The 25,553-nt window shown below is 38.5% G+C and overlaps 1 protein-coding gene across 6 annotated transcripts in view; it reads left to right on the top strand.

Moving 5' to 3' along the window:
- EPHX2 (epoxide hydrolase 2) overlaps positions 1-9,822 on the top strand; it is a 63,559-nt gene extending 53,737 nt beyond the window's left edge. For 5 of the 6 annotated variants that reach the window (XM_083357134.1, XM_083357133.1, XM_083357135.1 and 2 more), the window contains 3 exons: positions 1,294-1,374; positions 2,293-2,351; positions 6,888-9,822. In XM_083357134.1, coding sequence (XP_083213260.1) covers positions 1,294-1,374; positions 2,293-2,351; positions 6,888-6,972 — 225 coding nt within the window. In that variant the 3' untranslated portion in view covers positions 6,973-9,822. Of the gene's footprint in view, positions 1-1,293; positions 1,375-1,864; positions 2,270-2,292; positions 2,352-6,887 lie in introns of those variants that run through there. The other variant, XM_083357132.1, reaches the window with a different exon arrangement.
- The last annotated feature ends 15,731 nt before the right edge of the window (positions 9,823-25,553 follow it).

Below are 25,553 nucleotides of genomic sequence, written 5' to 3'. Positions count from 1 at the left end.
TAAATCCCAACTGTCCTGTTCTTCATCCAGGCCTGAGTTGCATTGTCTGTACTATTACCATTTTTCTGCTGTTCAATAATTAACAGCTTGTATCTATTTCCCATAGAGGGACACGGTGGCTCAGTGGGTTAGGATGCTGAGCTTGTCGATCAGAAGATCGGCAGTTTGGCGGGTTGAATCCCGAGTGCCGCATAGCAGAGTGAGCGCCTGTTACTCGTCCCAGCTTCTGCCAACCTAGCAGTTCGAAAGCACATAAAAAATGCAAGTAGAAAAATAGGGACCTCTACAGTGGGAAGGTAACAGCGTTCTGTGCGCCTTTGGCGTCTAGTCATGCCAGCCACATGACCACAGAGACATCCTCAGACAAATGCTGGCTCTTCAGCTTTGAAACGGAGATGAGGACCGGCCCCTAGAGTTGGAAGCGACTAGCACGCATGTGCGGGGGAACCTTTACCTTTACCTTTATCTATTTCCTATAAAACATTTCAAACTGTTGTAGACTGTTTTAACACTTACACTTTGGGCTGTGCATCAATCAAGATTATGAGCTTGTCTTTTCCGGGAAAACCCCACATTCAATTTAATCAGGGACTATTATTTGGACTCTATGTATACCCCAAATCATATTTTCCCTTTGAATCCAGCCTTGGTTGAAAGAGCAAATGCAAAAATATAAAATGGAAAGAAAGAAACAAAGCCATAAAACTGAATGACAGCTGTCTCTAACAGTTGCACAGCTTAATAGCCAGGAATGTGTAGATTCTGTATTAAATTATAAAAGCAGTGAAAGTTCTCTGCCTAGCAAAGCCTTAATCATCTCATCAGCATCTCTCTCTGTCAAACTACAAGATTAAGCTATTGTTTGGAATGACAAGAAGCTGTCATGGGGATGAGTTGAGCTTGCTTTGTGCCTGTGCCTTCTGGCAAAAACATTCTTCATTCATATAAGAATTACAGTATTGGATTCCTGCAGGGATAGGAAATCATTATGAATTAGTGGGCGCAGTCAAAATGCTGACAGCACGCTGGGGGATTGATTGCCATGGCTTGCCTGATCACTAAACGGTGCTACATTGAGGTCAGTGAGTCATAAAACGTTAATTCCTGTGAAGAGAAATTAAGGAGGCAGCTATCTGACTCTACAGATGATCTCTAGCACCCCATCTTGCTTTTACCTTTTATCGGAAGGAGTAAGTATAGCTGTTAACATATAGCTGAAATGGTCATACGTGTCAGTGTTTGCTGATCACCACTGCATATGGCTTCAGATCTCCATTCATCTCTAATCCACAGATCACAGTTCCTGCCCTGATGGTCACTGCTGGAAAGGACAGAGTTCTCAGTCCAGAAATGAGCAAGCACATGGAGAACTGGGTGAGTAACAGATGTGTTGGGCTGATCCTTTCCGTAATTAAATACAATAGATCACAGGGCAGAAAAATGTCTCTCTACACTGAATTATTCTATTTCATTTAATGGAATGGAGTTGAAGCAATTCTTGTTACTGGAAGTGCTGCAGCAGTTCAAGGTCAAACAATTATTTTTCTTTCTCTGTCTCTTGTTTTGAGATTGACAGACTTGAAAATTTGCAGTGTGAAAGCCAAGGTGATATGGAAGTGCCTTTTACCTTCTGGTTTGTCTTCTCATGAAAGTCATCCCAACTTTTCATTTCACTGTATTTTAATTTCATTCCTCTGTTTAAGAACCACCAACTATATAGTGACTCCTTAGTTATCACACATAGGTTTAGGTTTCTTGAGACAGGGAAAAAGCTCTCAAGAATACTACTGAACTAGGGTTATTTGTCATTTCTTTGTAGGTGAGATGACATACTGTAGTTCCTGACTGACATTTCTTGACATAGGTGCAGTGTATGCCTCCCAGCATACACAAAGGACAGCACAGCAGGAGGCTGATGGTGCAGATCAGCAGAGGGGCTGGACAGCTCCAGGCAATGACTGCTCACTCAGGATAAGCCTAATGACTTAAGCTGTTGACAGCCCCAGGCATGGTCAGCCTGGTGGGAAGCCAGGATCTACACCCATTGTCACCTGCACTGGCAGGAAGCCCAGGTTTGAACTGATTTGATGCCATCCACCTGGGCAGGTACAAATAGATGCCAGGCTTCCCTGTTTCCCCAGTTCTGTTCAGAATAAACTCATCTTTACCCCAGCTCTGTGTCCGTCTCTATGTGAAGCACGCGACTTTACAATAGCCAAGGGACCTTTCCTGTTTCACAAAATAGCAAAATGATTTCAGTTGGCCATGACGTGTACCTTTTCCTCCCCCTAGATTCCACAATTGACTCGTGGCCATATTGAAGAATGTGGGCATTTCACACAAATGGAGAGGTAAGTAGTGTTGATTGCTCAGTTGAAGGGGAGGGAGAGAAAGATGCAAATGATTTATTTTAAAATGCATACCTGTAAAAAGCACATTAGCTTATTGTACTGCATAGGTTGCTGAGATCCGTTGTTAAACAATCTGCATCAAGATTCCCTTCAAATTCAAATTAAGCATTTTTGAAAAATTCAAGGGAAGAGGGGCGAAGTTGTCGCAGCATGAACCAATTTGATCTGCATCTCCAACATTATACAATCATGATAATGTAAGTTATTCACTGGCATTTTTGGTGTCAGGCATAGGAAATCAAGAGCCAGGATAAAATTCAAAAGCTCTGAAAGTTTATTTCATGCTACCTATTCACAAGAATCTGATCCACTAATGGTCAGTGCAAATTGGCACCAGAAAAAAGACCCCGCCCTTGGCTAAGACTGGTCATCTCCTACATTTGGTTCCTAAATATTCTAATTCAGTCTTCAACTCAAAACACACATGCTATTGTTTTTTATAAATTTTGAGAGAGATTTCATTTGGAAATGCACATGTGAATGCATTTTAAGATATATATATATATCTAATATATATTTAATGCAATCCAAAGGTATTTAAATATATATATATATATATATATATATATATATATATATATATATATATATATATATATATATATATATATATATATATATATTTAAATACCTTTGGATTGCATTAAAAATGTCACAAACTAAAGTGAAAATAGGATGAAATGCACTTACTGGATGAAATGTATAAAGAAGTGACTTACAACTTTCATCACTATTATAACTCATCACCCTCTATAAGATTAGAAACCAATATCTCTTCCTTCCAAATCCCATCCCTTATCTATAAATAAATCCATAAAACATCGATTTTAAAAGTATCTGAATGCAAATGTCATTAGTTTATAGATCCCACCAAGGGTAGCAGAGTTTGTGGAAATGGGAAAAGAATTCCAGTAGCTTTCATATGTACCTCGAAGAGAAAGATTTAAAGTAAACGAAAGAAATCTGGAATTGAACAACACAAGACAGAATTAGAAAGTGAATCATGTGCAGATGATAAGTATGTACAGGTAGTCCTTGATTCAGGACCCATTGCTTAGCAACCCTTTGAAGTTACAGCAGCCCCCCCCAAAAAAAAACTATTTATGACCTGGTCCTGAAGTTAGGCCAATGTAGCAGCCACTCAGTTGTCTGCCCTTAAGAACCAACCGCAGAGATGCTGCAGGGATACCTCTTTCCAGAGCTGAGAACTGTTTAGTGTTGCTGAACACTTCAGATTCTTGCTGCATCTAATCCAGGGATCTTCAAACTTTTCAGTCTGAAGGCCACATTGGATGTTTTGCAAACATTCAAGGGCCGGGAGAAAAAATCGATTTTATAAACGAGTGAATAAAATTTAATTGAATGAACGTGTTTTATTTTGTTGAATGTGATATAATAATAATAATAATAATAATAATAATAATAATAATAACAACAACAATAATAATAATAACAACAACAACAATAATAATAATAACAACAAAACAATAATAATAATAATAATAATAATAATAATAATAATAATAATAATAATAATAATAATAATAATAACTTTATTGTCACTTTGAATGTACACCAATCAGCATACATCAAAATGAAATTTCGTTCCATACAGCTCTCAAAGGGTCACCACCTCCGATATATACTCCTTGTTCGGGGTCCGCTCAAATTTCACATTGTCCATTTTAGTCTCTAGGGAGTGAACAATGGCAAATAGGACAGATGGAAATGGGGCTCCATTTGTGTCCATATGACACAACAACAGAAAAAAAATGTGACAAAGAAAAAATATCGTATACATACATATCATATACGTACAATATTGCATGCATACATATCATATACATACAATATTGCATACATACTGTACATATATGTATATTATGATATAAGAAAATGTCAAACATTAGCAAACATAAAAACAGAGAGAAGCTATGTGGATCAGGCCCAATCAGTCCAGGTCACTCCTCTCCCCCCCCCAGCCCCCCAGTAGGCAAAGGAAGCAATCCTCTAGCTGGCTTCCTCTTCTCCGTGCTGCCAGCCCTTGGCCAGTTTGGATGGGGTTTCTTTCCATGGGGGAGAAACGATTCAAGGGATCACCCCCTCTCTGGCAAAGAAAGCAACCCTCCAGCTGGCTCAGAGCTGGTGCAGATTTTAAAGGTGAAGAAGCTTCCCCTTCGTTATCCAGCAACCCTCCACTAGGTCAACAACTCCGCCCCTCCAACCCTCATAGCAGAAATCAAGGGAATGGAATCCTAGCTTCTTTTCCAAACAGCGGTGAATACAATCCTGCTTTCTCTCCCTGCGCTGTTTGGAAAGGATCCAGAAGGCCAGTTATAGCCTATGGGGCAGAGTTTGGATACCCCTGATCTAATCCAAGTCTGAGATCTACAAAGTTTTGGACAGAGGGATGTGTGTGTGTATGCAAACATGCATGTAAGCAGAGTTTACAGTTCACCCAAAACTTTTATCAAAGACTTCCGTTCCCCTGTGTGCAAAGTAATGTTTTAATTATGCTATAAAATCTTTTGTCTCGTTCTGTGTACCCCTTTCCTGGTCTATTGTTCACCTGCTTTTTATAAACTGCCATCTTCTTAATGTCATGGCAGTTTTGTTTTGTTTTTAAAAGAGTACTATGGGAAAAGCCATTACATGAGATACAGGCTGCAATTGCATAATTACATTTCGGTAGTGTTCCTATACAAAGGATGATAAATTCAAATAAAGAATGAATACATTGCAGTAGGAAGATGAATTATTATAGTTTCTCAAAAGGGTCAAATGTGCCTTTCTCTCACACCCCACATTTTACAACATGGCTTAAGGTATCACCAGTTAAATAGAATGGAAAAAATATACTTGAAAAGTACAAAGTGGGTGAGGGAGCACTAGGGACACACTGAATGGTGAAGGCCATGCGTTCCGCCGGTAGGCAGAAATACCAAAATAATGTACTTCTAGGTACCTTTAAAAATGGGTTGATTTGACTAGAATTACACAGATTCAACCAAATGGAGATTTGATTGTTCTTGTAGTTCTTTTTAACTTCTTCTTATCTAACACTTTTCTAGTCTAGTGCCTACATTTAGCTAAGGACTTTCTATGGAGTCCTTGGTTGTTTGCTTGCAGATGTTTGCTTGCAGATGACTAAGTAAACATAATCACTGCTAGTGTGTGCGAGCTGTTTATAGGTAGTCCTCAGTTTATCATCACAATTTCTGTTGTTAAGTGAGACATTTGCTAAGTGAGTTTTGCCCCATTTTACAAGTTTTCTTGTTGCAGTTGTTAAGTGAATCGCTGCAGTTGATAAATTAGTAACCTGGTTGTTAAGTGAATCTGGCTTCCCCATTGGCTTTCCTTGTCAGAAGGTTGCAAAAGGGGATCACATGACCTTGGGACAAAGCAAGGGTCATAAGTATGAACCAGTTGCCAAGCATCTGAATTTTGATCCCATGATCATGGGGATGTTGTAAAGGTTGTAAGTGTGAAAAATGGTCATAAGTCATTTTTTCCACTGTCATTGTAACTTTGAATGCTCACTAAATGAACTGTTGTAAGTTGAGGACTACCTGTATAATATAGTAGCTTGCCTTGCCAGAGTGTCAGTAAGAGTATGTGGCTTTCTCCTTGGCAGTGCCTGAATTAGGGTTTTGATTTCTGTTTGATTGTCTTTTGTTAATCTCTGCTTATTTAGGTAGCAGTTGCTGGAAAAGATGTGTTCTGGTCATTTCATTTATTAGCTTTTTTATTGCCTCATTTGAATGATTTACAAATGTGTCTATTGGTGACTGATTTGTCTGAATGCCAAGCTTCTAGAAATTCCCTATCATGTTCCAAAATTGGCCATATAATTTCCATTCCTACTCTGCATTCTGACATTCGGAGTTTTCTTTTGAGGATCAAATGAAAAAAGGCTTATTTTTTATACCATGTTGAGATTCCAGAGGAAAGGCAGAATGTAAATGTTATGCAAATCCAAATTCAGTTTGAATACTAGACACACATTGGGAAAGGAGAGGAGACACAACAGTTTTTTTTTCAATTTTGAGCAAAACATACTGTATGCTTCACGTTGATAAAGGTTTATAGAGCAGCATTCCCAGCCTACAGTATAACTCTCTCTAGATGTGTTGAATGTCAGTTCCCAGTTTCTCCAATCATGGCTGACTAGGGGCTTTCTGAGAATTGAAGTCAATTCGTCTGAAAGGAAACAAGCAGAAAGTTGATTTATAATTCAGTTTTCAGTCACCCCAGTGGATCAGATCAGATTCTTGTATATACTCTTTATTTCTCTGGATGCATGAGAAAATAAGACTATTAAGCTTGCAGGGAATCAGAAAAATGTGACTTCACATTAATTTGGGTTCTTTGGGCACTAAATTCAGTTTTCCCCCTGCATGAATGTCTTCACATGCAAGTGCACATACTGAAAAATACCTGCCTTGCCAACATGTACAGTATTTTTTTTTTTTGCAGGCCTGCAGCTTTGAACAAAATCCTGATCGAATGGCTGGAAGATGTTCACAAAAATGCTTTGCTGCAAACAACTGCCAAGCTTTGAAAACAACTTCAGCCCCCATATTGGCTGAACCGTTAGCCAATTCATTTACGGAAGGAGGAAAGAATTCATAAGATAATTGGTTATGGAGCTCTCATAGTGCTTTGGGAATTGGGAATTTTTAGTTGATGTTTGAAAAATTCAATGCATTAGAAGGGATGGACTTTTAAAAAATAGCCTTGGTTCAGATGCTTAAAATGTAACTATGCTGAGATTATGCTATCCTTTGATCTTTATACTTTTGATTGTTTTGATGTAAGAAAATTCTTAATGGCCAAGGTGTTCACACATCGTTTGGATCATAATTTATTTAAGCAGAGTTTACTGAATGAATCACAATTGGATGGGTTATATAGCATATTATGTCCAAACCAAACAGTACTGCTCTTTAACACAATTTATGATCTGAAGTGGCGCAGTGGTTAGAAAGCAGTATTGCAGGCTAATTCTGCTGACTGTGAGGGGTTCGATCCTCACCAGCAAAAGGTTGACTCAGCCTTCCATCCTTCCAAGGTTGGTAAAATGAAAATCCAGATTGTTGGGGGCAATATGCTGACTCTGTAAACCTGTTGCTAATTTGTGATAAAGTTATAGTTTCCCTAACATATTGGAACCATGTTTTAGTAATAATTTGTGGGAAGCTTCTCGGTTCAGATGAAACTGAAAGTGATTTAACAAATTCAGAATGCATCTTCTGAAGCAGGCACAAGGCAGGACAAAAACGTTTGATTAATGCTGTGATTGAGAATGGGGTTGCTCTCCAGATGTTAATATCAATTCTATTATAAAAAAACTGTTTTTGGCTGTGGCAGATGGGAGTTGTGCTTCAGAAACCTCTGGAGAGTCATAATTCTGATTTGCCACCTGTACTGAACTGAGGTTTCTAATTGTGTATTCAGTTTATCTTCATGATTATGAAATTTCAAGTGTATATGTTTTGCAACAGTTTGGGTTCATTTGTGGAAAGATACTATTGATTAGGGTTTTTCAAATTGGTTCCACTCGAACCCTAAGATTGCACAAGAAACTAAAGAGGTTCTGCAAGAAAGTGAGGAGAAAAAATCATTCAAACTTGGCTAAATTTCTACCACTGGAATTTCTGGGATTGCTTTTTGCCTTTAACTAACAAATTTTGGCTGAAAAAGTTTGAAGATGCCATATGTTTACTAGTCTTTCACGCAGCTGAATTTTTTCCTGGGATCACAAGGGAGAAAAGATGGCTCCATCAAAGAGCTGCAGATTTATTTGCACGTCTGCATATTCCAACACACAACTCCTTTTGTGAATTGAACCTGAAGCACTACATGTATGTGTTGTGTAGTCATGTTGAGCAAGCACTTAAAGCAGGGCTCCCCAGTCTCCAGTTGGGGGACTGGCATCAGTCTATGGCATGCCAGAAACTGGGCCGCAAAAACAAGCAAAGCCCCATAGGCAGCACCTGAAACCACGTCCCTTCTGCAGAAAAATATCTCTCCACAAAAACGGTCTCTGGTGCCCAAGAGGTTGGGGGCTGCTGACTTGAGAGAACATGAAGCCCTTATGAATTTCTTGTACAAAGTAGAAGGACATGAAACATAAACAAAAGTATTTCTTCGCTTACTTTGCAAAAGTCATGGATGCTGCTTCTTTCACCTCAGGTTTGTCTGTATTTTTCAGCAGGGATTTTAAATAGAAGGATTTGGTTCTGATACCAGAAATTTTTCTGCGTATTGGTATGCTTTGGTACTGCTGAGAAAATAATTAGTTTCTTAAGAAGCACAGCTTCTGTTTCTTTTTTTTTTTAAACAAAGCATGCTTTAAGGCACTGTTTCTCAACCTCAGCAATTTTAAGAAGAGTGGAATTCTGGGAATTGAAGTCCGCCCATCTTAAAATGAATTATGAGAATGGTTGCAGACTCTCTTCAGTCTCTTATTGGTTTTGGATGATACTTAAGCTAATATCTTCCACCCAGAGTTTGAGGAAATGCTGAGGAATGTGTCTTTTATACTTATTTCACAAAGATCTCTGCAATAGGTTAATTAGAGCAGTATTTCTTGACCTTGGCAACTTTAAGATGTGTTAAAGATGACTTTAACCCATCTTGACAGTATGACTTTCATACTGTCTGAGGAATTCTGGAAATTGAGGTCCACTCATCTTAAAGTTCACGAGGTTAAGAAACACTGCTTTAAGGCAGAGGTTCTCAACCTTTTGGGCACCAGGGACCGGTTACGTGGAGAGAGGTTTTTTCGTGGACCGGAGGGGGCATGGTTTTGTGTGCTGCCTGCATCCTGCAGATGGGACTTCGCTTGTTCGTGCAGACAGGTTGCTGGCATGCCGCGGCCCAGTACTGGTTCACAGACCGGAAGTTGGGGACCCCGGCTTTAAGGCAATTACAAGCTGGCTTGGAATTCTGGAAGTTGTGACAAAGATAACAGAATATTTGAGATCTTGTTTTTTACATACCAATATGTGCCTTGTTACAGGATAAAGCGGCTTGTCTTCACTGAGTATTGTTCTAAGGCGCCACTAGAAAATGCCTAGTTAGCACTTGAATGGCACATTCTTGGGTATGCGATTATATGCTATTACTTGTAGAATACCAATCAATAGAATAAAGTTTTGGAAACAAGTATTCTTGGGTTCTTGAATAAAGTTTGCTGCCGAGAGAAATGGATCTACAAGACATTCATTCCTAGAGGCAGTTCCAGGGATTTACTGGTGACTTAAGAACATAATATTTGAATATCTTGATTTGCTTCGGTGTCTAGTTTCTTATGTCTTGTGGTGCAAAACCGTAATGATGGTTCTTTGCTTTTGACTTATAGTCCATCAGACTTATATGGGATCAAAAGCAAAGCTTTTGAATTAAATATTCCTTCTGCAGTCAGAGTTCTTTTCCCTTGTCTGTAGCAATCTGTTGTCTTTCTGCTACAGTACTTATTATGCAAGATGCTTAAATCATAAAGTAAGCAATGGACCAAGAAGGTACCAGAGTTGACACTAAATTATATTTTATTTCAGCAAAGGATCACGACTAATATTATGTGAAAAGATTCAGGGTAAAAATTTACCAGTTGTACCTACAGTACATAATACAAACTTTAAAAATTGAGCTGGAGTTCATATGTTGGCAGGTCTACACTATGTTCTGGCTATTATCCAGCTACCAATTCAAACAGGTGAAGGGCACACAGGTTAAAGGCCCATTCCACAGTAATCTGGAAGTATTGTATATGGTGGACAATCTTCACATGTTATCATTCAAAGGGAGTATGCTATGGGATGAACACCCTTCGAATTGTAAGAAAACATTGCAGACTACAGGAACCATTTGCACTTCAGTTTGAGATGCAGACAACACAGATTCATCCCCAACAGTCTGCACCTATCTTCAACAGTGAAGGGATAAAGGACAGAAAACATCCTGCAGCCAAGAAGGTTCCACATACATTTGTACCACTCAGGTGAGCCTGAGGACACAGATAAACTTCGAAATGGCTTCAGTGACTTTCTAAACGAATGCAAATGATCAGCTGCCTGCAAGGAGTATAAATCCTTCCATTCCCCACCACCCAGTCAGAGCTGAAGAAGTTTCTTGGATGAGAAGTGAAATGTCTTCAAACAAAAACGAAGTCCAGTTGCCTCCTGAAAAAAGCACCTTTGGGACAACCCTGACCTGGATGACTGAGACATAAATAATGCCTGACACAATCTTTTTTTTAAGATTGCATACAAATTGTGGCATTGTAAAGGGGAATTTATTCAGGATGCTATTACAGTATTTAATAGATCAGTTTATAAAATCCATCGTGAAATATTAACTCAGATAGGATCAGACAAAAGCATACCTTGAAATTGCCAAATACATAGTTATCTTTTTAATCTAGATCTACTAGTTGTGACAAATCAGCAAGTGTAAATATCACCTATATTGAACACCAAATGTGAAAGGGAATGGATTTGTTCAGCATATTCCCTTCCTCTTTACTTTAGTGTATATTTAATACAGGTACATCAGTGTTTTAAGTTCAGTTACATTCCTTTTCATTTTGACTGATATTTGTTTTTATTATATTCAAAGTATTAAGCAAAACATCAAAAAAAAGGCCCAAACTGAGCTTTAAAGTCTTGAGCTTTAATAAATAGATATACTCTCATTTATTCTGTCTTAAGGTCACTGAACTGCCAGTACTTCTTTTTGTAAAGTAATGAATTCTCTTTTTTTTAGAGATGGGTGATCTGTGACCCTCCAAGCATTGCTAAATTGCAATTTCTAGCAAGTCCAGTTACCCAGACCTATACTAAGAAATTCCCAGAACTGTATCTCAATAACAAGGTATTCATTTCTGTAGAGGTACAAACACTAACTTCCTCAATTCCAATAAGAATCAGCAAAAGATACACAAACATCTCTATCACATAGTGGAAAGCTTCTGGTCCTACCAGAAATAGCTTCAGATTCACACAGAAAGAGAATTCCAAGCACCAGTGTTACTAAGCCCTAGCTTTCTGGTAAAGTTAAGCAAGCAGAAGCCAAGACTTGTACAATGAAAGATATCCAACACTGATTGATGCGGGTTCTAACATTCTTAGTTCACTTCCATTGTGGGTCTGAAGCCACATCTTGCAATGCTTGAAAGTTTGAAACTATATGGGCCAAACTGAAAGAAAACTATCTACCAGACTAAATACTTCCTGGCTATCAAAAGACACGACCCACTATCCCTCATGTCTGTCCACAAAGACTCAGAAGGACACAAGTTTGATTTAACCTGGACCATAGCTGTAACCCAAGCAAAATCAAGGGGAGAAAAAGATTTCCTCAAAGCCTGGTTCTCCACCAATAAGTCAATAAACAGACACATTGACATCGACCCAATCTAACCACTGAGAATGAAAGAACTACTTCAATCCTGAAGGCAGCATTTAAAATGAACAAACAGGCACTTCTCCACACAGCTACAAAAATCACGCCCACCCACAAGAAACGGGACCATGTCTCAACAACAGCCAGACTTCCAGTTTTGCACCCATAGCACATGGCCGCTTGAGAGCGGACCTCTGCTCCCCACTGCTAGTTTCGTCCTGCCAGGGGGACCCTAGATGGGCCTGAAGTCGCCCCAAAGAGGTGACCATGAAGGAGGGATGCCCCGTTGATCACAAAGCGATGGCAATTGCTTTGTTTGATCCGGGGGAAGCCCTCCGAACCGAACAGGAGAAAGGCTAGCGTGAGATCAGCGGCTAGCCCAAACTTGCAGCTGAAGTCCCAGAGCACGAACCTGAACATCGGCAAACAGCGTGCTTGGAATTGGTGAGAGTATTGATCTTCTTTCTTCTATCTATTATTTGAATCCTTGAAAACAATCCCCAAAGCAAGAAAACCTCCGGAAGTGAAGGGAGAGGACTATATCCCCATTCCCTCATAGACGGAAGCGTTGAATTAATATTAAGGAGGAAAAAGATATACTAAAATTTGATTTAAAATACTATAATCTGGACAAATCTAGGAACTAAAAAACTGTCAAGATTATACCCTAAAGAGTTTTTGATGGAATTATAAAAATATGTAACAAAAATAACTTTTTGATTGAAAAGAAATTGAAAAAAGAACTGCTGACATCTAGTGGAGAATCAGAGCATAGAATACTAACAACAGGGACTCAGAAATTGGCAGAATGCCTAAAAATAAAGAAAAAGCTGTTCCTTTGAATTGCAAATAACTTTGAAGACAACTGGGAACAAAGGAAGAGCCAGCTATAAGATTAAAAAGTGTCTGAAAGAAAAAAAACACCTGGACTGTTGCTTAAATCTAAGAACTGTTTATAGAAAAGAAAAACCTTGGCTTTTGGCTAATCTTTTAGAGGAGAATTTATAGGAAGTATTTAAAGTGGCTTAACACACGAATCTGTAATTTTGACTGATAAATTGACTTTTGAATTAAAACATTTATGAAAGAATATTTGAAGGGAGGAGACAACATAGATCTCACATACGTATCAAAAAAAATAACAGGACACCACATTCAATATTTTCTCCTGAAGGACTTAGCCTGGAAAATCAAGGGCCTCCAGAAGCAATACTTCAAGGCAAGATAAATACTTTCCAGGATGAAATATATGTAATGTTAGGACAAATACAAATGACAATAGACTCAAACCATGAGGAAATTTGAAACAACTTAGATGATTTAAATAAGCATATTTCCAATCTAAATCTACAATTAAAAAACACCCAGGAAATAACAATGAACAAATAAATCAGATAGACTACAAATTAGAAGAATATGATCAAATTGATGAAATAACAAATGAAAAGAATTTCAATTTAACACAAACAGGAAAAAATCTACAAGGTTCTGATACAACAAGAAAAATGGAATGGACTACAGAGTTACAAGGAGAACCTTCAAAGTTTGGGAGATGGAAACTATTCATCTTACTTACTTCATCTTTTGTATTCCCAACAACATTTGTAAAAATACAGGAACCGCTGGGTAAACGGATTACGTCAACCTGGAAAACTACTTGGCAAAAGAAGAACAGCAGGGATAGATACAAGAGATTTGACTCGCCCTGCCAGGTGGACTATTAGGTGAACAAACATTTGTTTGAATGTGGCTAAAAGAATAGAGAATTTTGAACATAAAGGGGTCCTATAGCGAGAAATAAGAGATTTAAGTAATATAGTATGTTCCATAATATATGAAATGTAAAATACCAGGTTGATGGTTACTTTTATTAATATAAGTGAAATATAAACTGATTTAAAAGGAAGTTATATCTAGATACTATAGAATAGATTAAGTTTAAGTTTATTGAATTTATATACCGCCCTTTTCCCGTAGTACTCAGGGCGGTTTACAAAGTATTTAAAAACATCAATACAATACAAGAGTTAAAAAAAAGTTAAAATAATTAAATTTGATCCCTGGGGGGGGGGAAATCTACATCTAATCATTTATATATTGAAAATGTTAAGAATTATATTTTGGTTTAGATTGAAGAAGGAGAATATAAATGGGAGGAGGGAAGATCAGAGAAATATATTATTAATTAATATATTAATTATGGAATTATCAAACCATTATTGATTGTTCATTATTATTGTCCTTTTTTCTTGTTAAAATATAAACCAAGACAACACGCTATACACCAGGCACTGGAGATTGTTATAGTTATAAAATAAAATATTTATTTAAAAACAAAACAAAAAACAGCCACCCAGCCAAATAACCTAAAACCCAGACCATGACTTGGAGGCAAACAAATGAACAAACACCGTTTGCACCACACAGAAGATACTTAAACACCAAAGACGGTGGCCCAGCAACAACAACCAGCCAATCAAATAGTCCAAAACCAGACCATGACTCAGCAACATCCGGACAAATAACACCCACACCAATTTACATCACACAAAAAGATATTTAAAGGTCAGTGCTCTGGCAGATAAGCACAATTCAAAGTGCACTGAAGACGTCCCCCTGAATGGAGACGAAATGTTTGCAGCCAATTCGCCAAGCTTGGAGATCAAACTAACAGCCCAACCTCTTTCATCACCCTGACTTCAGGTTTCTCATTCCTATTGCTCAGCTTCTTCCCCATACTCCTGGAATCTCTCCCTCACTGGCCTAAGGAGATTCTTTGAGCCCATTTTCTTCTCTCTAAATCTGATAAATGACCCCTGACTCTGAGACTATAATTTCAAGCACTGTAGCGTCCATTGGTAGGCAAGTGCCTCTGTGTATGATTAAAACATTTTCAAAAATCCATAAATGTGTCTTTTGCAGTGAATTGGTTATAAAAGTGCTTCTTGTGATGTATCTTGAAAGCTATATTCTGCATAGAATTTCAGCCAGCCAGAGAATAATAAATTGTGAATGAATTCTGGAGAAAATGAAACCACTGGGCGACAAGTAAAAGATTTGGATATGGATTTCATCTCCCCCTTAAGAAAGAAGTTCACGATAAAAAAAATGCCTGCATATTTGGATTAGGAGAAACATTCAAATCAGTGTCCAGGATCAGTACGACTTAATCATTTCCCCATTTTTTTTTATATATTGGACATTCCACTTCTCTGCAGAAGTTCTTGTGTTTTTTCTGAAGCCTCCTTGGACAAGGAAGAAGATTGGGCAGCCAGTCAAGAGTGTCCTATTCTGCTCAGCTAATCAAATCAACCCTGTGAGCCCTTCTCTAAAAGCTTCCTACATTAGTCTCCAATAGCATAAAAGAAAGGGCAAGTGACCACAGATGAAGAGTCAAAGCTGAAGATATACTTGTGAGCTGGACCAAAAAAATGGCAAGCAGAGGCATTTACAACTGCGGGTTAAATGTCAAAATGGCAGCCACATCTGTACTACTGAAGCCCTGCCTCTACTTGCAGGAATTCAGTCACGTGCCCACAGCCATCATCTTGACTTTTTAAACTTCTCTGCATGGATGTTCCTGCTAGCAGACAATTGATAACTTTCCCTTGTTCTGATTTAGGCACTGAAAGCTGTGTTACTTTGCTTACACTTTTTGACACTGAGATATTACAAGGAAAATTTGTGGTTGTATGTTCCCAAAGCTGCCTAAGAGTGGAAAGTTGTCTTTGCAGAAAGGGAAACCATATGTACAAGGCACAGGCACTTATACTGTAACTATTTAAATATGTCCTGTTTTCCCTAATACCATTTTCTTAAGTGGCACAGTAAGCCCTTGTATGTTATTTTTATATTTACAAGGTCAATTCATACAACTACAGTCCCATTTTACATTGTTAGGGAAGCTGTTGGAACACTTCCATTTCTGTTCACCTTGGATGCTGCTGGCCCACCGAATGTTCAAGCAGCAGCTTTAACATGATCATGTCCATGTACAACAAGACAGCAAAGAAAGACCAGCACTGCATGTGCCCTCAACCTGCAGTGAATAATTGGAGCTTTCAAATGAGAGCGCGGAAGCACCTGTTTTGACTGGCTGGCAGCCAGGATCCCATAAAAGGTAACCTTAACACCAAGACAGCATATTGGAAACTTGGAAGCAGCCTTGATTTTGCTTTTCAATCACATTTGAAGCGAATGCCCTTACCCTTGTGTATGTTCCATCTGTTTTACAAGAAAAGAGCATTCAGCAAACAGGATTGCAAGAAAAGAATAATTGCTGTCAGGTTTGGCACAGAGAGGGAAGATATCAGATACCCTCTGGAGTTTCCAGAAAGAAAGGAAGAGTCCAGGAAGCATGAAGAAAGGAAGTTTCCAGGAAGAAAGTAAGCATCCAGTGGAAAGCTGACACATTGGTTGATGCGTGTACTGGGTTGGTTGCTTTTTGTAAAAAAATAATAATAATTGCAACAACTGTCTTTTAAGCTTGGTGTTGAAATCACAAACATTGATTGAAATTCCCATGAATTCCATAAGCTTGACTGGAAAGAATAGAATTGTTTTCTTTCTCCAAAAGGGAAGCTAATGCATGCTTAAAAGGTAACACAGATCAGGGCTTTTCAACCAGTGGTACAGGTACCACCTGTGGTACATTGGCACCTGGCAGGTGGTACACGACCATTCTAGAAAAGTGGTAGCGGGGGAGGGGAATGAGCTGAACCGGTGGCAGTACCCACAAGCCTGAGCGAGAGATGGCTGGAGCTGCAGGGCTGTCGGCTCAGTGGAAGCACCAGGATCGGCCCCAGGCTCCAGCTGGAGCTCAGCGCTGATTCTGGTGCTTATGTTGAGCCTAGAAGAAGCGCCAATCAGCTGGAATGTTGCAGCATCTCCAGGGTCTTGTGATTTACATGCAGATGCTTGGCAACTGATTCATATTTATGATGGACACAGTGTCCCAGGGTCATGTGAAGTGACCCAAATCTGCTGCAACTACCCAGCAGACGGGGGGGGGGATAAGAACCAAACACCCCCCACCCCACCCCCGCTGCCAATCCTCAACAGAAATGCTCACAACAATGAAAACCTCAGACAGGAGGAAGAGCGCTGCCAGGTGGGCAGGCAGGTGTCTTGCTCGGCTGTGGCTTGGGGGCACTTTTTTCAGTGCCATTGTAACTTTGAACAGTCACTAAGTGAACTGTTGTAAGTCGAGGACTACCTGTACTTCATCACTTTTTTTCTTTTTTCTTTTTTTGGTCATCAGGTTTTTGACACCTTGCTAGGCAACTGGTGGTACTCGGATGTTGCCATATCCTAAAAGTGGTACAATGGGTGAAAAAGTTGAAAAGCCCTGACACAGATAAATTAATAATAATAATAATAATAATAATAATAATAATAATAATAATAATAATAATAATAATGATGATGATGATGATGATGATGATGATGATGATGATGTTGGAAGGGACCTTGGAAGCGATCTAGTCCAACCCCCTGCTCAGACAGGAAACCCTATACCAGGCATGTCAAACTGCCGGCCTGCAGGCCAGCTGCATCACGCTGAAACCTCACCCACCCCATTGCTGGCAATGGGGAAAAAGTCCCAATATGTCACGAGACATCACATCATGTCACAAGTTTGACATGCCTACCCTATACCATTTCAGACAAATGGCTGTCCAATCTCTTCTTAATGACTTCCAGTGTTGGAGCATTTACCGCTTCTGGAGGCAGGTTGTTCCACTGGTTAATTGTTCTAACTGTCAGGAAGTTTCTCCATAGTTCTAGGTTGCTTCTCTCCTTGATTGGTTTCTATCCGTTGCTTCTTGTCCTGCCTTCAGGTGCTTTGGAGAGTAGCTTGACTCCCTCTTCTTTGTGGCAGCCCCTGAGCTATTGGAACACTGCTATCATGTCACCCCTCACCCTTCTCTTCGTTAAACTAAACATACTCAATTCCAGCAACCGTTCCTTATATGTTTTAGCCTCCAGTCCCCTAATCATCTTTGTTGCTCTTCTCTGTACTCTTTCTGTATGAGCTTTTGTACAGTTTTTTAAAAAAATTCCTCCAAAATGACATGAAAGTAGAACAGAATGACCATGCTTCGGGGTGGAGGGAGGAAAGGAACATTTGTATTTTGTGATTCAATCATTGACTACTTTAATCCAGAACTGCCTCCCTCCTCTGAGAAGCAACATTTCTCACCAAGTATTTTCTTCCAGTTCTCCATAAAATGGGACTAGAGATTCTCTCAATGCCAAAGCAGTGAAGTTGCTGACACCCTGACACTGGGGCCTTCTGCATGCATCATAGGCCATGTGTCATTCAGGGATGGCCCTTTTCTTCAACAACAGAATTATAGGTCTCAGACTAAATGCAATGTAGAACTGGCAAAGGAAGTAAAGAAGCTCCAAGTAAAAGCTGGAGATTTAAGGAATGAACACAAAATAACCTCTCAATTTTATTAATAAGGCTGTTTCCTAGTTATAAAAGAGAAATAATTCCTTTAGCTATGTGATTTCTGGTCTTAAAGCATTATAAACAATTTTGACACCATTAATTGATTAGTATCCTTCCCCTCTTCATTACTCAAAACTATACATTTTCTCAACAAGGGTAAATGAGAGAAACATTGTCCTTTTGCAAGTGTTCATGATTCCTGGGAACTGCACAACTCATTCTTGCCAAATGAACATAAAAAAGAGAGCTGCCTTTATGTGTCATTTCTTGGTATCAGGCATCATTTTATTTCCTTTAAGCTATCTATTTTCATACATTATCTTGAAGGTCAGCAACACTCAATTCAGGATCCTTGATCTTTTTGCTTCCCACCAAACTGCCTGATTAAATATGCTGTGATTGCTAGAAACAGCTGGCAACATTCAGCCAGCAGTTAATTCTGCCAGCATGTAGGTGGAAATCAAGTGACAGCTTATAACATAATGAAAGATTGATAGTGGCGCTAGACCTTACATGCAGAAATAAACAGTTTCATTTGCCCATTTAGACATTCTCCCATTTAGTTTATTGTTTAAAGGAGAACAAAGCATCCATAGCTATAAACCAAGACAGAAATGTTTGCTTGCTATGAACTTTGCAAGAAGAGCCATGCATGAAACTTCACTCAATTCCCAGATACCTCAGTGCTATAACTCAGTGCCTGTAATTCTCATTTGCTTTAACACCCATTAACATCTGTTGTGTTAATAAATACATTAACACAGGGGTGTCAAACTGCCAGCCCACAGGCCAGACTTGTGTCACTGGGAAACCACGCCCACCCCATTGCTGGCAATGTGGAAAAAGCTCCGATACATTGCGCTACGTCACGTGACATCACGAGTTTGACATGACTGCATTAACAGAACAGTCATGCAAAACTTTGCTTGTAAATAATGGGACATTCCCTATTCTTGTTTAGAATTGTGACTTTAATCATACTTCCAAGGTTCAGATTTTCAGTGGATTATGTAAATAATAATAATAATAATAATAATAATAATAATAATAATAATAATGATGATGATGATGATGATGATGATGATGATGATGATGACAGCAGACTGTTAGCCTCTCAGAATCATGTATAAAAGATGGGCGGCCATATAAATTTACTAAATACATGACGCTGACCACAGATGGAACCCATAGAACTTTCTGAGATTTGTGCTATGACATCTTTTAGATGATCACGGAAGACCTATTTCTTTATCCATGCTGGCCGGGGAATTCTGATAGTTGAAGTCCACATATCTTTAAAGTTGCCAAGGTTGAAAAACACTGCTATACAGGAATGATGAATGTCAGTCTAGCTTCTGTTTGTTCACATCCAATGAACCTGTCACCCATCTGAATAAATGGGTCTTTTATTGAACTGTTCTTACTATTAGGACTTTATTCCTAACATTCAATCAGATTCTATCTTCCTGTAACTTAAACTCATTACTCTGTGTCTGGCTTTCTGAGAAATAGAGGACAGGGCTTGGTCTTCTTCTAAGCCATATCTTTTCAGATATTTGAAGAATAGAATGAGATCCTTCCTTCTGCTCAGCGTGAGCTGAAATGGACTCCAGAAGATGGTAGAGAACAGGAAGGCCTAGACTAGAGGAACATTGTCCATGGGGTCACGAGGGGTCGGACACGACTTTGCAACTAACAACAACAATCATTGCTATTCTCTGGACATATTTTAGCTTCCACAATTTTTTTAAATACAGGATGCTCAGAAGTAGTACTCTACTTGAGATGAAGACTTTCAGTACAGAAAACAACGAAATTATTATTTCCTGAGACTGGAAGCGTGGCATAATGCAGCCTAAAATTATGTTTGCCATTCTTTCTTTTTTTACATCATAAGTTCACCATGTGAATTTAGATCTTTTTCCTAGTTATAGCCAACCAGGTACCTTTCATTGAATATCTGCAGATTTCATTTCTAAATTGAATACACATTTTAAAATTTTTGCATCTTTCTATTTCACAAGTTAAAGCTCATTAACATTATTTTGGTTTTGCCAATCCCTCAGTAAATAAAAGAAGCTAATGGTGCAATGCATGATACTTATTATGCTGGACTAAAATTGGGCTGGGTAGGTGCACGTTGAAAATATTTCCAACCCTAGTGAATCGAGGCCTTCTGGGGTTTATTAATATGTTAACAATGTGATGGATTTCAAGGGAATTCCTCATACTCTTCCCAATACAAGCAGGATAGGTTCCTTATTTAGAAGTGGCCTAATATTGATGGATCTTCCTTTTGAGTGAAATGTACTGTATACTCTATATTTCCAATGCATATTAATCTTCTTTGGCACTTTAATATCAGTGGAATATAAAATGGGCCAAATTCTGTCTACCTTCCTAAAATTGCCAAAATAGCAGCATGGAGGAGAATAGCAAGGAATAGGTTCACCAATCTAACTTTTAAAAACAAAAGAATGGAATAAAGTTTCCTTGCACACATTAAATGTTGCATGATTTCAGTGAGATTGGAGAAGATTTAGCAAGTTTTTTTTATGCGATTTATAAATTATAGATTTTGGATTACAATTTGGAGAGCCAAGTTCAAGATGAGCCTTACTCGTGGAATCTCATCGGATGCCTATGGTCCTACTATTTTTCTCTCTTTGGGGAGAGACTGAAAAGAGGGGGACCTAGCATATAAATTCAACTCTGAGCTTTGTGAAGAAGGATAGGATATAAATGTAACAACAACATCAAAAAAAAATCCTTACAGACACTATTTTGCTAATCTTGCTTAAAGGCTCAGCGGTGTTCTATAATCTTTCTGATTTGTCACTGAAATAGTTTCTATTATTTGGGTAATGTGTTGTACATGTTTTTAGACTGCTTTAGAAGAATATAGTATCTTGAAAGAGATCTAAATATATTTTACACTATTTAAGTAGCTAAACTTAGTCCCAGATGTTACCAGTTAAAAGGTCACAAGTAATAGAATGAGAAAAGTGAGTGGTTTTTTTGGAGGTATTTCAATGTAGGCACTTTTTCATGAACTCTAAAACTAAATCCCAGTGGCATTCATTTAAACTGATTCTCAATGGAATTGCTACTGAATTTCAATTTACTTGGATTAATCATTAAAGTCAAAGTTTTATCCCTTAATAAAACTCCAGTCTGGACATTTAATTATTGACATGACTTTTTTAGACTCCTCACAATATCAGCAAAGAATAGGCAATGAAGTGGTTAAATGACTGAACCTGGATCAGGGGAAATTTAAGTCCCTACATATCCCTAGAAGCTAACTGGATTATTTTGGATTTTGATGATTTTCTCTCTCAATCCAACTGACATCACAAGGCTGCTGTTATAGTGATAAGATGAGTGGAGAGCCCAAGATCACAAATATCATCTCAGAAAAATGTAGATCTAAATGCCAAAAATAGATTAAAAATACTATGAAACAAATAGCTTGACTCTGTATACCTAGTAGATGTCTATCTACTCATATTGTTAAAAATAATATGAAAAACAAATAAACTGGAGACAATTGAACTGACTACATGCAATCAGGCTTAAACTCAGATGGGGCACCCTTCCTTAGTATGAAATTGTTGCCTTGACTTGAAACAGAAGCAAAGGAGAAACTCTACAATGTATGACTTGTAGAACTTCCTGACCTTGTTCTGTACACATGGACTGTTTTTTAATCTTCAAGATTACTTATCTTGGTTCTTTATTTGTCTTTATTTATATGAAGATACTGGATGCGAGAGAAATAAAAGAAGTATTATGTTGTCAGAGACAAGTTGCAAGTGACAGGTGATTTTTAAGCAGAAAACACCACTTTGATGCTGTAACTGCTATTTTGCATCTTGCTATTTCACCAAAGGTAAAATCATTTACATTATTTTGGTTTTGCCAATCCCTGTGTTCCAATGGAAACATCTTGAAACCATGGATTTCACAGTTTTGAGCAGTTCATAAATTCAGAGCCATGAACTTTCTGGCAGATGATGCCCTTTTGCATTCCCTCTTATCTGACCGACTGCAACAGTCCTTAATTAGCTTGGGAAGTAGCCAATATCTTTTCTATTAGTCGAAATGCTCTGTTACTGCAGAAAAATAAGATCCCTGTTTTTGTGTCCTCTTAGCATTCGGTAATAGGATCCAAAAGATGGATTTAATAAAAATGTTAAGAAAAATGTTAAGAAAATTCAAACCACAGGAAACAAAGCCATAATCCAATTTTCTATCTAGTACAATATGGAACCTTTGTCTTTTTAGATTTCATGTCTCTCCCTCAAGAATGGCCATAGAGGATGATCCAGAAAAATTCACAGGTGCTCTGTGTTTAGTGGAAAGCTTTTACATTGGGGGAAAAAAGCTCTTTTCTTACTTACACTTTCTATCAGCATTGAACCCCTTGGTGACCCCAATATTCACCTGTGATTGTACAAAAATGGCCTTATTTCTCATTCCAGCACAGGTTTTAAATGGTTTTGTGATGATCCTTCCAACACTGAGTCATCATGAGCTTTGTAGGACTCCTCCTGCTGCTGCTTTTCTGGATTCATGTGGATTCCTGTGACTAGACAAGCCTTATTAAATTCACATTAACCATAGTCTGGGTTTGCCAGACCAGAACAAAAACAGGAATTTTCAATCTGCAATGCAAAGAATGTATTCTGGCACTAAAGTAAAATTTACATGCCAACAGGATTCAAGTACATTTAGGGGATCCCAGAATGGAGAACATTGATTGGATCTTCAGTTTGGAGAAATGATCAAGGACAGGGTTGTCATGGAATGCACTGGAATGGTATTCTGGAACCTTTTTTCAACAGATTTTCCAGAGTTCTCTTCTTTTCCTATTGTTGCCCTTCCTATCCTCGTTTGCTTTTGAAAATGCCCTGCTGGCGGTATGGTGGGAGCAGGGTCCCCTCTGGCACTGTCTGCCTTCTCTAGGAGGAGCCATGAAGCGCCTGAGCACCACAGCCAGAGTGTGACTTGATTGGCTGGGTCGGACCATGTGGTGTGGAAGCCGATGGTGGAGGTGGGAGATACATAAACATGGAGGCCATCTTTCACAAGAGGGTGAGGGAGCCTTTTGCCTTCCCTTACAGAAAGTGGGTTGTGAAATTAAAAAGAGGCAAAGCAAGAGAAAAGAAATGCGGCTGGAGTGGAAGCTTGCCCAACAGCGAAACTTTGCTGGTTCCTTGGGTAGTTCAAAGGCTGAAATGTCTACGAAAATCTCTTTTTAGTCTTTTATGGTTTATATTCAAACTGCAGAGGAGAAGAATAAGAATAAATCCAATTTCTTGTGATTTGGAGGTATTATTATTATTAATAATATATATTAATTGTGTATTGGTCAGATGTAAAGGTAGACCTACAGTATGAGGTTTAATCAGATCTATTTATTAAATTGGGTTCAACTTAAAGGTAAATTAAAAGTAATCTGTTCACTGACAAAGTTTCAACTTTAATTTGTTTCAAGTCAATATCCATATTAAACTCCAAATGTAAATTTTTCCACCTTGTTTGACAACTTCTTAAAAATAATTCAATCTTTTACAAGCAGCCAAATTTTGTTTAATTGGGTCACACAGAAAGCTGACATTTCCACTCATTAAACTAAATGGGTATGCCAGTGTTAAATGTCCCAAAAAATTAATAAAATGCCTTCTTGTAATTTAAAGCCACACAGTGCATGGTAATATTAATAGTATTAACTTACCTTGAACAAAATCCTAGTCTTTTAGATACACTAAAAATTGAAGGGTTTTTTTTTTCAACTACAAAGGTAAACCTTGTAGGGTAGGCAAGGCGGGTTGTATGACGTGTGTGAGTTCCGGTACCTTTTTTTTTTACAAAAAAAAAACACTGATCAGGGAAATGTAAGAATAGTAAAATATACACATTTACCTTTGAAGAGTATGCAGTGCCATGCATGCCTTTTCAAATATTTGCTGACAGTCCTGAGAACTAGAAACAAAAGCCAAAGAAAAATTAAAAGTACCAATAGGCACAAATCTATACAATTTCTCTATAGATGTATATTATTGAGGTTCCCTTCCCAGTAGAATAGATTCTCACAAGAAATCAGATAATCAAATATATATTTTGGAGGGGTGGAGAGAAAAATCTGTCTACTTCTAAGCAATAAATTCAGCTCCATAGTGAAAAGGAGCCGATAAATCTCCGAAGGCTAATAACAGTGGATCTCAACTACAGCTTTAAGTGGAGACTTTAGAAGATAGCTTGTAGGTGTTCAGTAGTATGAACTGCACAACCAAAGGGGAAATTTTGGGGAGATAGCTACACCATCCAAGGAAATCTCTTTTCTTCCTTTAGGGCAAACAAGGGCAAACACTACTTTCTGATCTCTAGAAACCAAACTCACCTTATGCTGGTTTTTAGTTTAGTTTTATTGAATTTTTATACCGCCCTTCTCCCGAAGGACTCAGGGCGGTGAACAGGGCATATAAATAGAAATACAAAAGTTAAAAAAGAATTAAATTATTGCCCAAATTAAAACAATCAAAGTATAAAAACATTAAAACCCTAACATTCCCCCATCAGGCCAGGCCAGCTTGTTCGAATAGATGGGTCTTTAACCCGCGCCGGAAGGAGCGAAGATCCGGTGCCATCCGGAGCTCAACCGGCAGTTGGTTCCATAAAGCCGGGGCGCCCACAGAGAAGGCCCTCCCCCTGGGGGCCACCAGCCGGTATTCTCTGACCGGAGGCACCCTGAGGAGGCCCTCTCTGTGGGAACGCACGGGGCGGAGGGGAGTCGACACCGGCAGCAGGTGGTCCCCGAGGTATTCCGGACCCAAGCCATGTAAGGACTTAAAAACCATCACCAAGACCTTGAACCTCACCCGGAAGACAACTGGTAACCAATGGAGCTCGCGGAGCAAAGGTGACCGTAATAAAGATTTGATTGATTGATTATAAAGGTCCTCATGTTTTTTGGGTTAGAGAAAGATTCTGTTTTTCCTGATGCCTCTCTAGTTTGTGATTATTGTCCTTCAGCAAGAGTTAGACCTGAAATCTAGGCATTAAATGACCTGTGAATATTTAGCAGCAGCAGGCTCTTCCTGTGTATGCAAATTAGTCCATTTTGCATTGATTCAGTGTCATGCCTTTAATTAGCATATATATTCCAAGCCATAGCCACATGCCCCTCACCAGATGTTAATATACATTTCACCCTTCATCATTTATAATTATAGCCCCACAGTCACAAATGTCCATACTTTATTGTGCAGATT

Source organism: Vipera ursinii, assembly GCF_947247035.1.
Source record: "Vipera ursinii genome assembly, chromosome: 1".
Taxonomy (NCBI): Eukaryota; Metazoa; Chordata; class Lepidosauria; order Squamata; family Viperidae; genus Vipera; species Vipera ursinii.
This window is presented reverse-complemented; position numbering and strand designations above follow the sequence as displayed.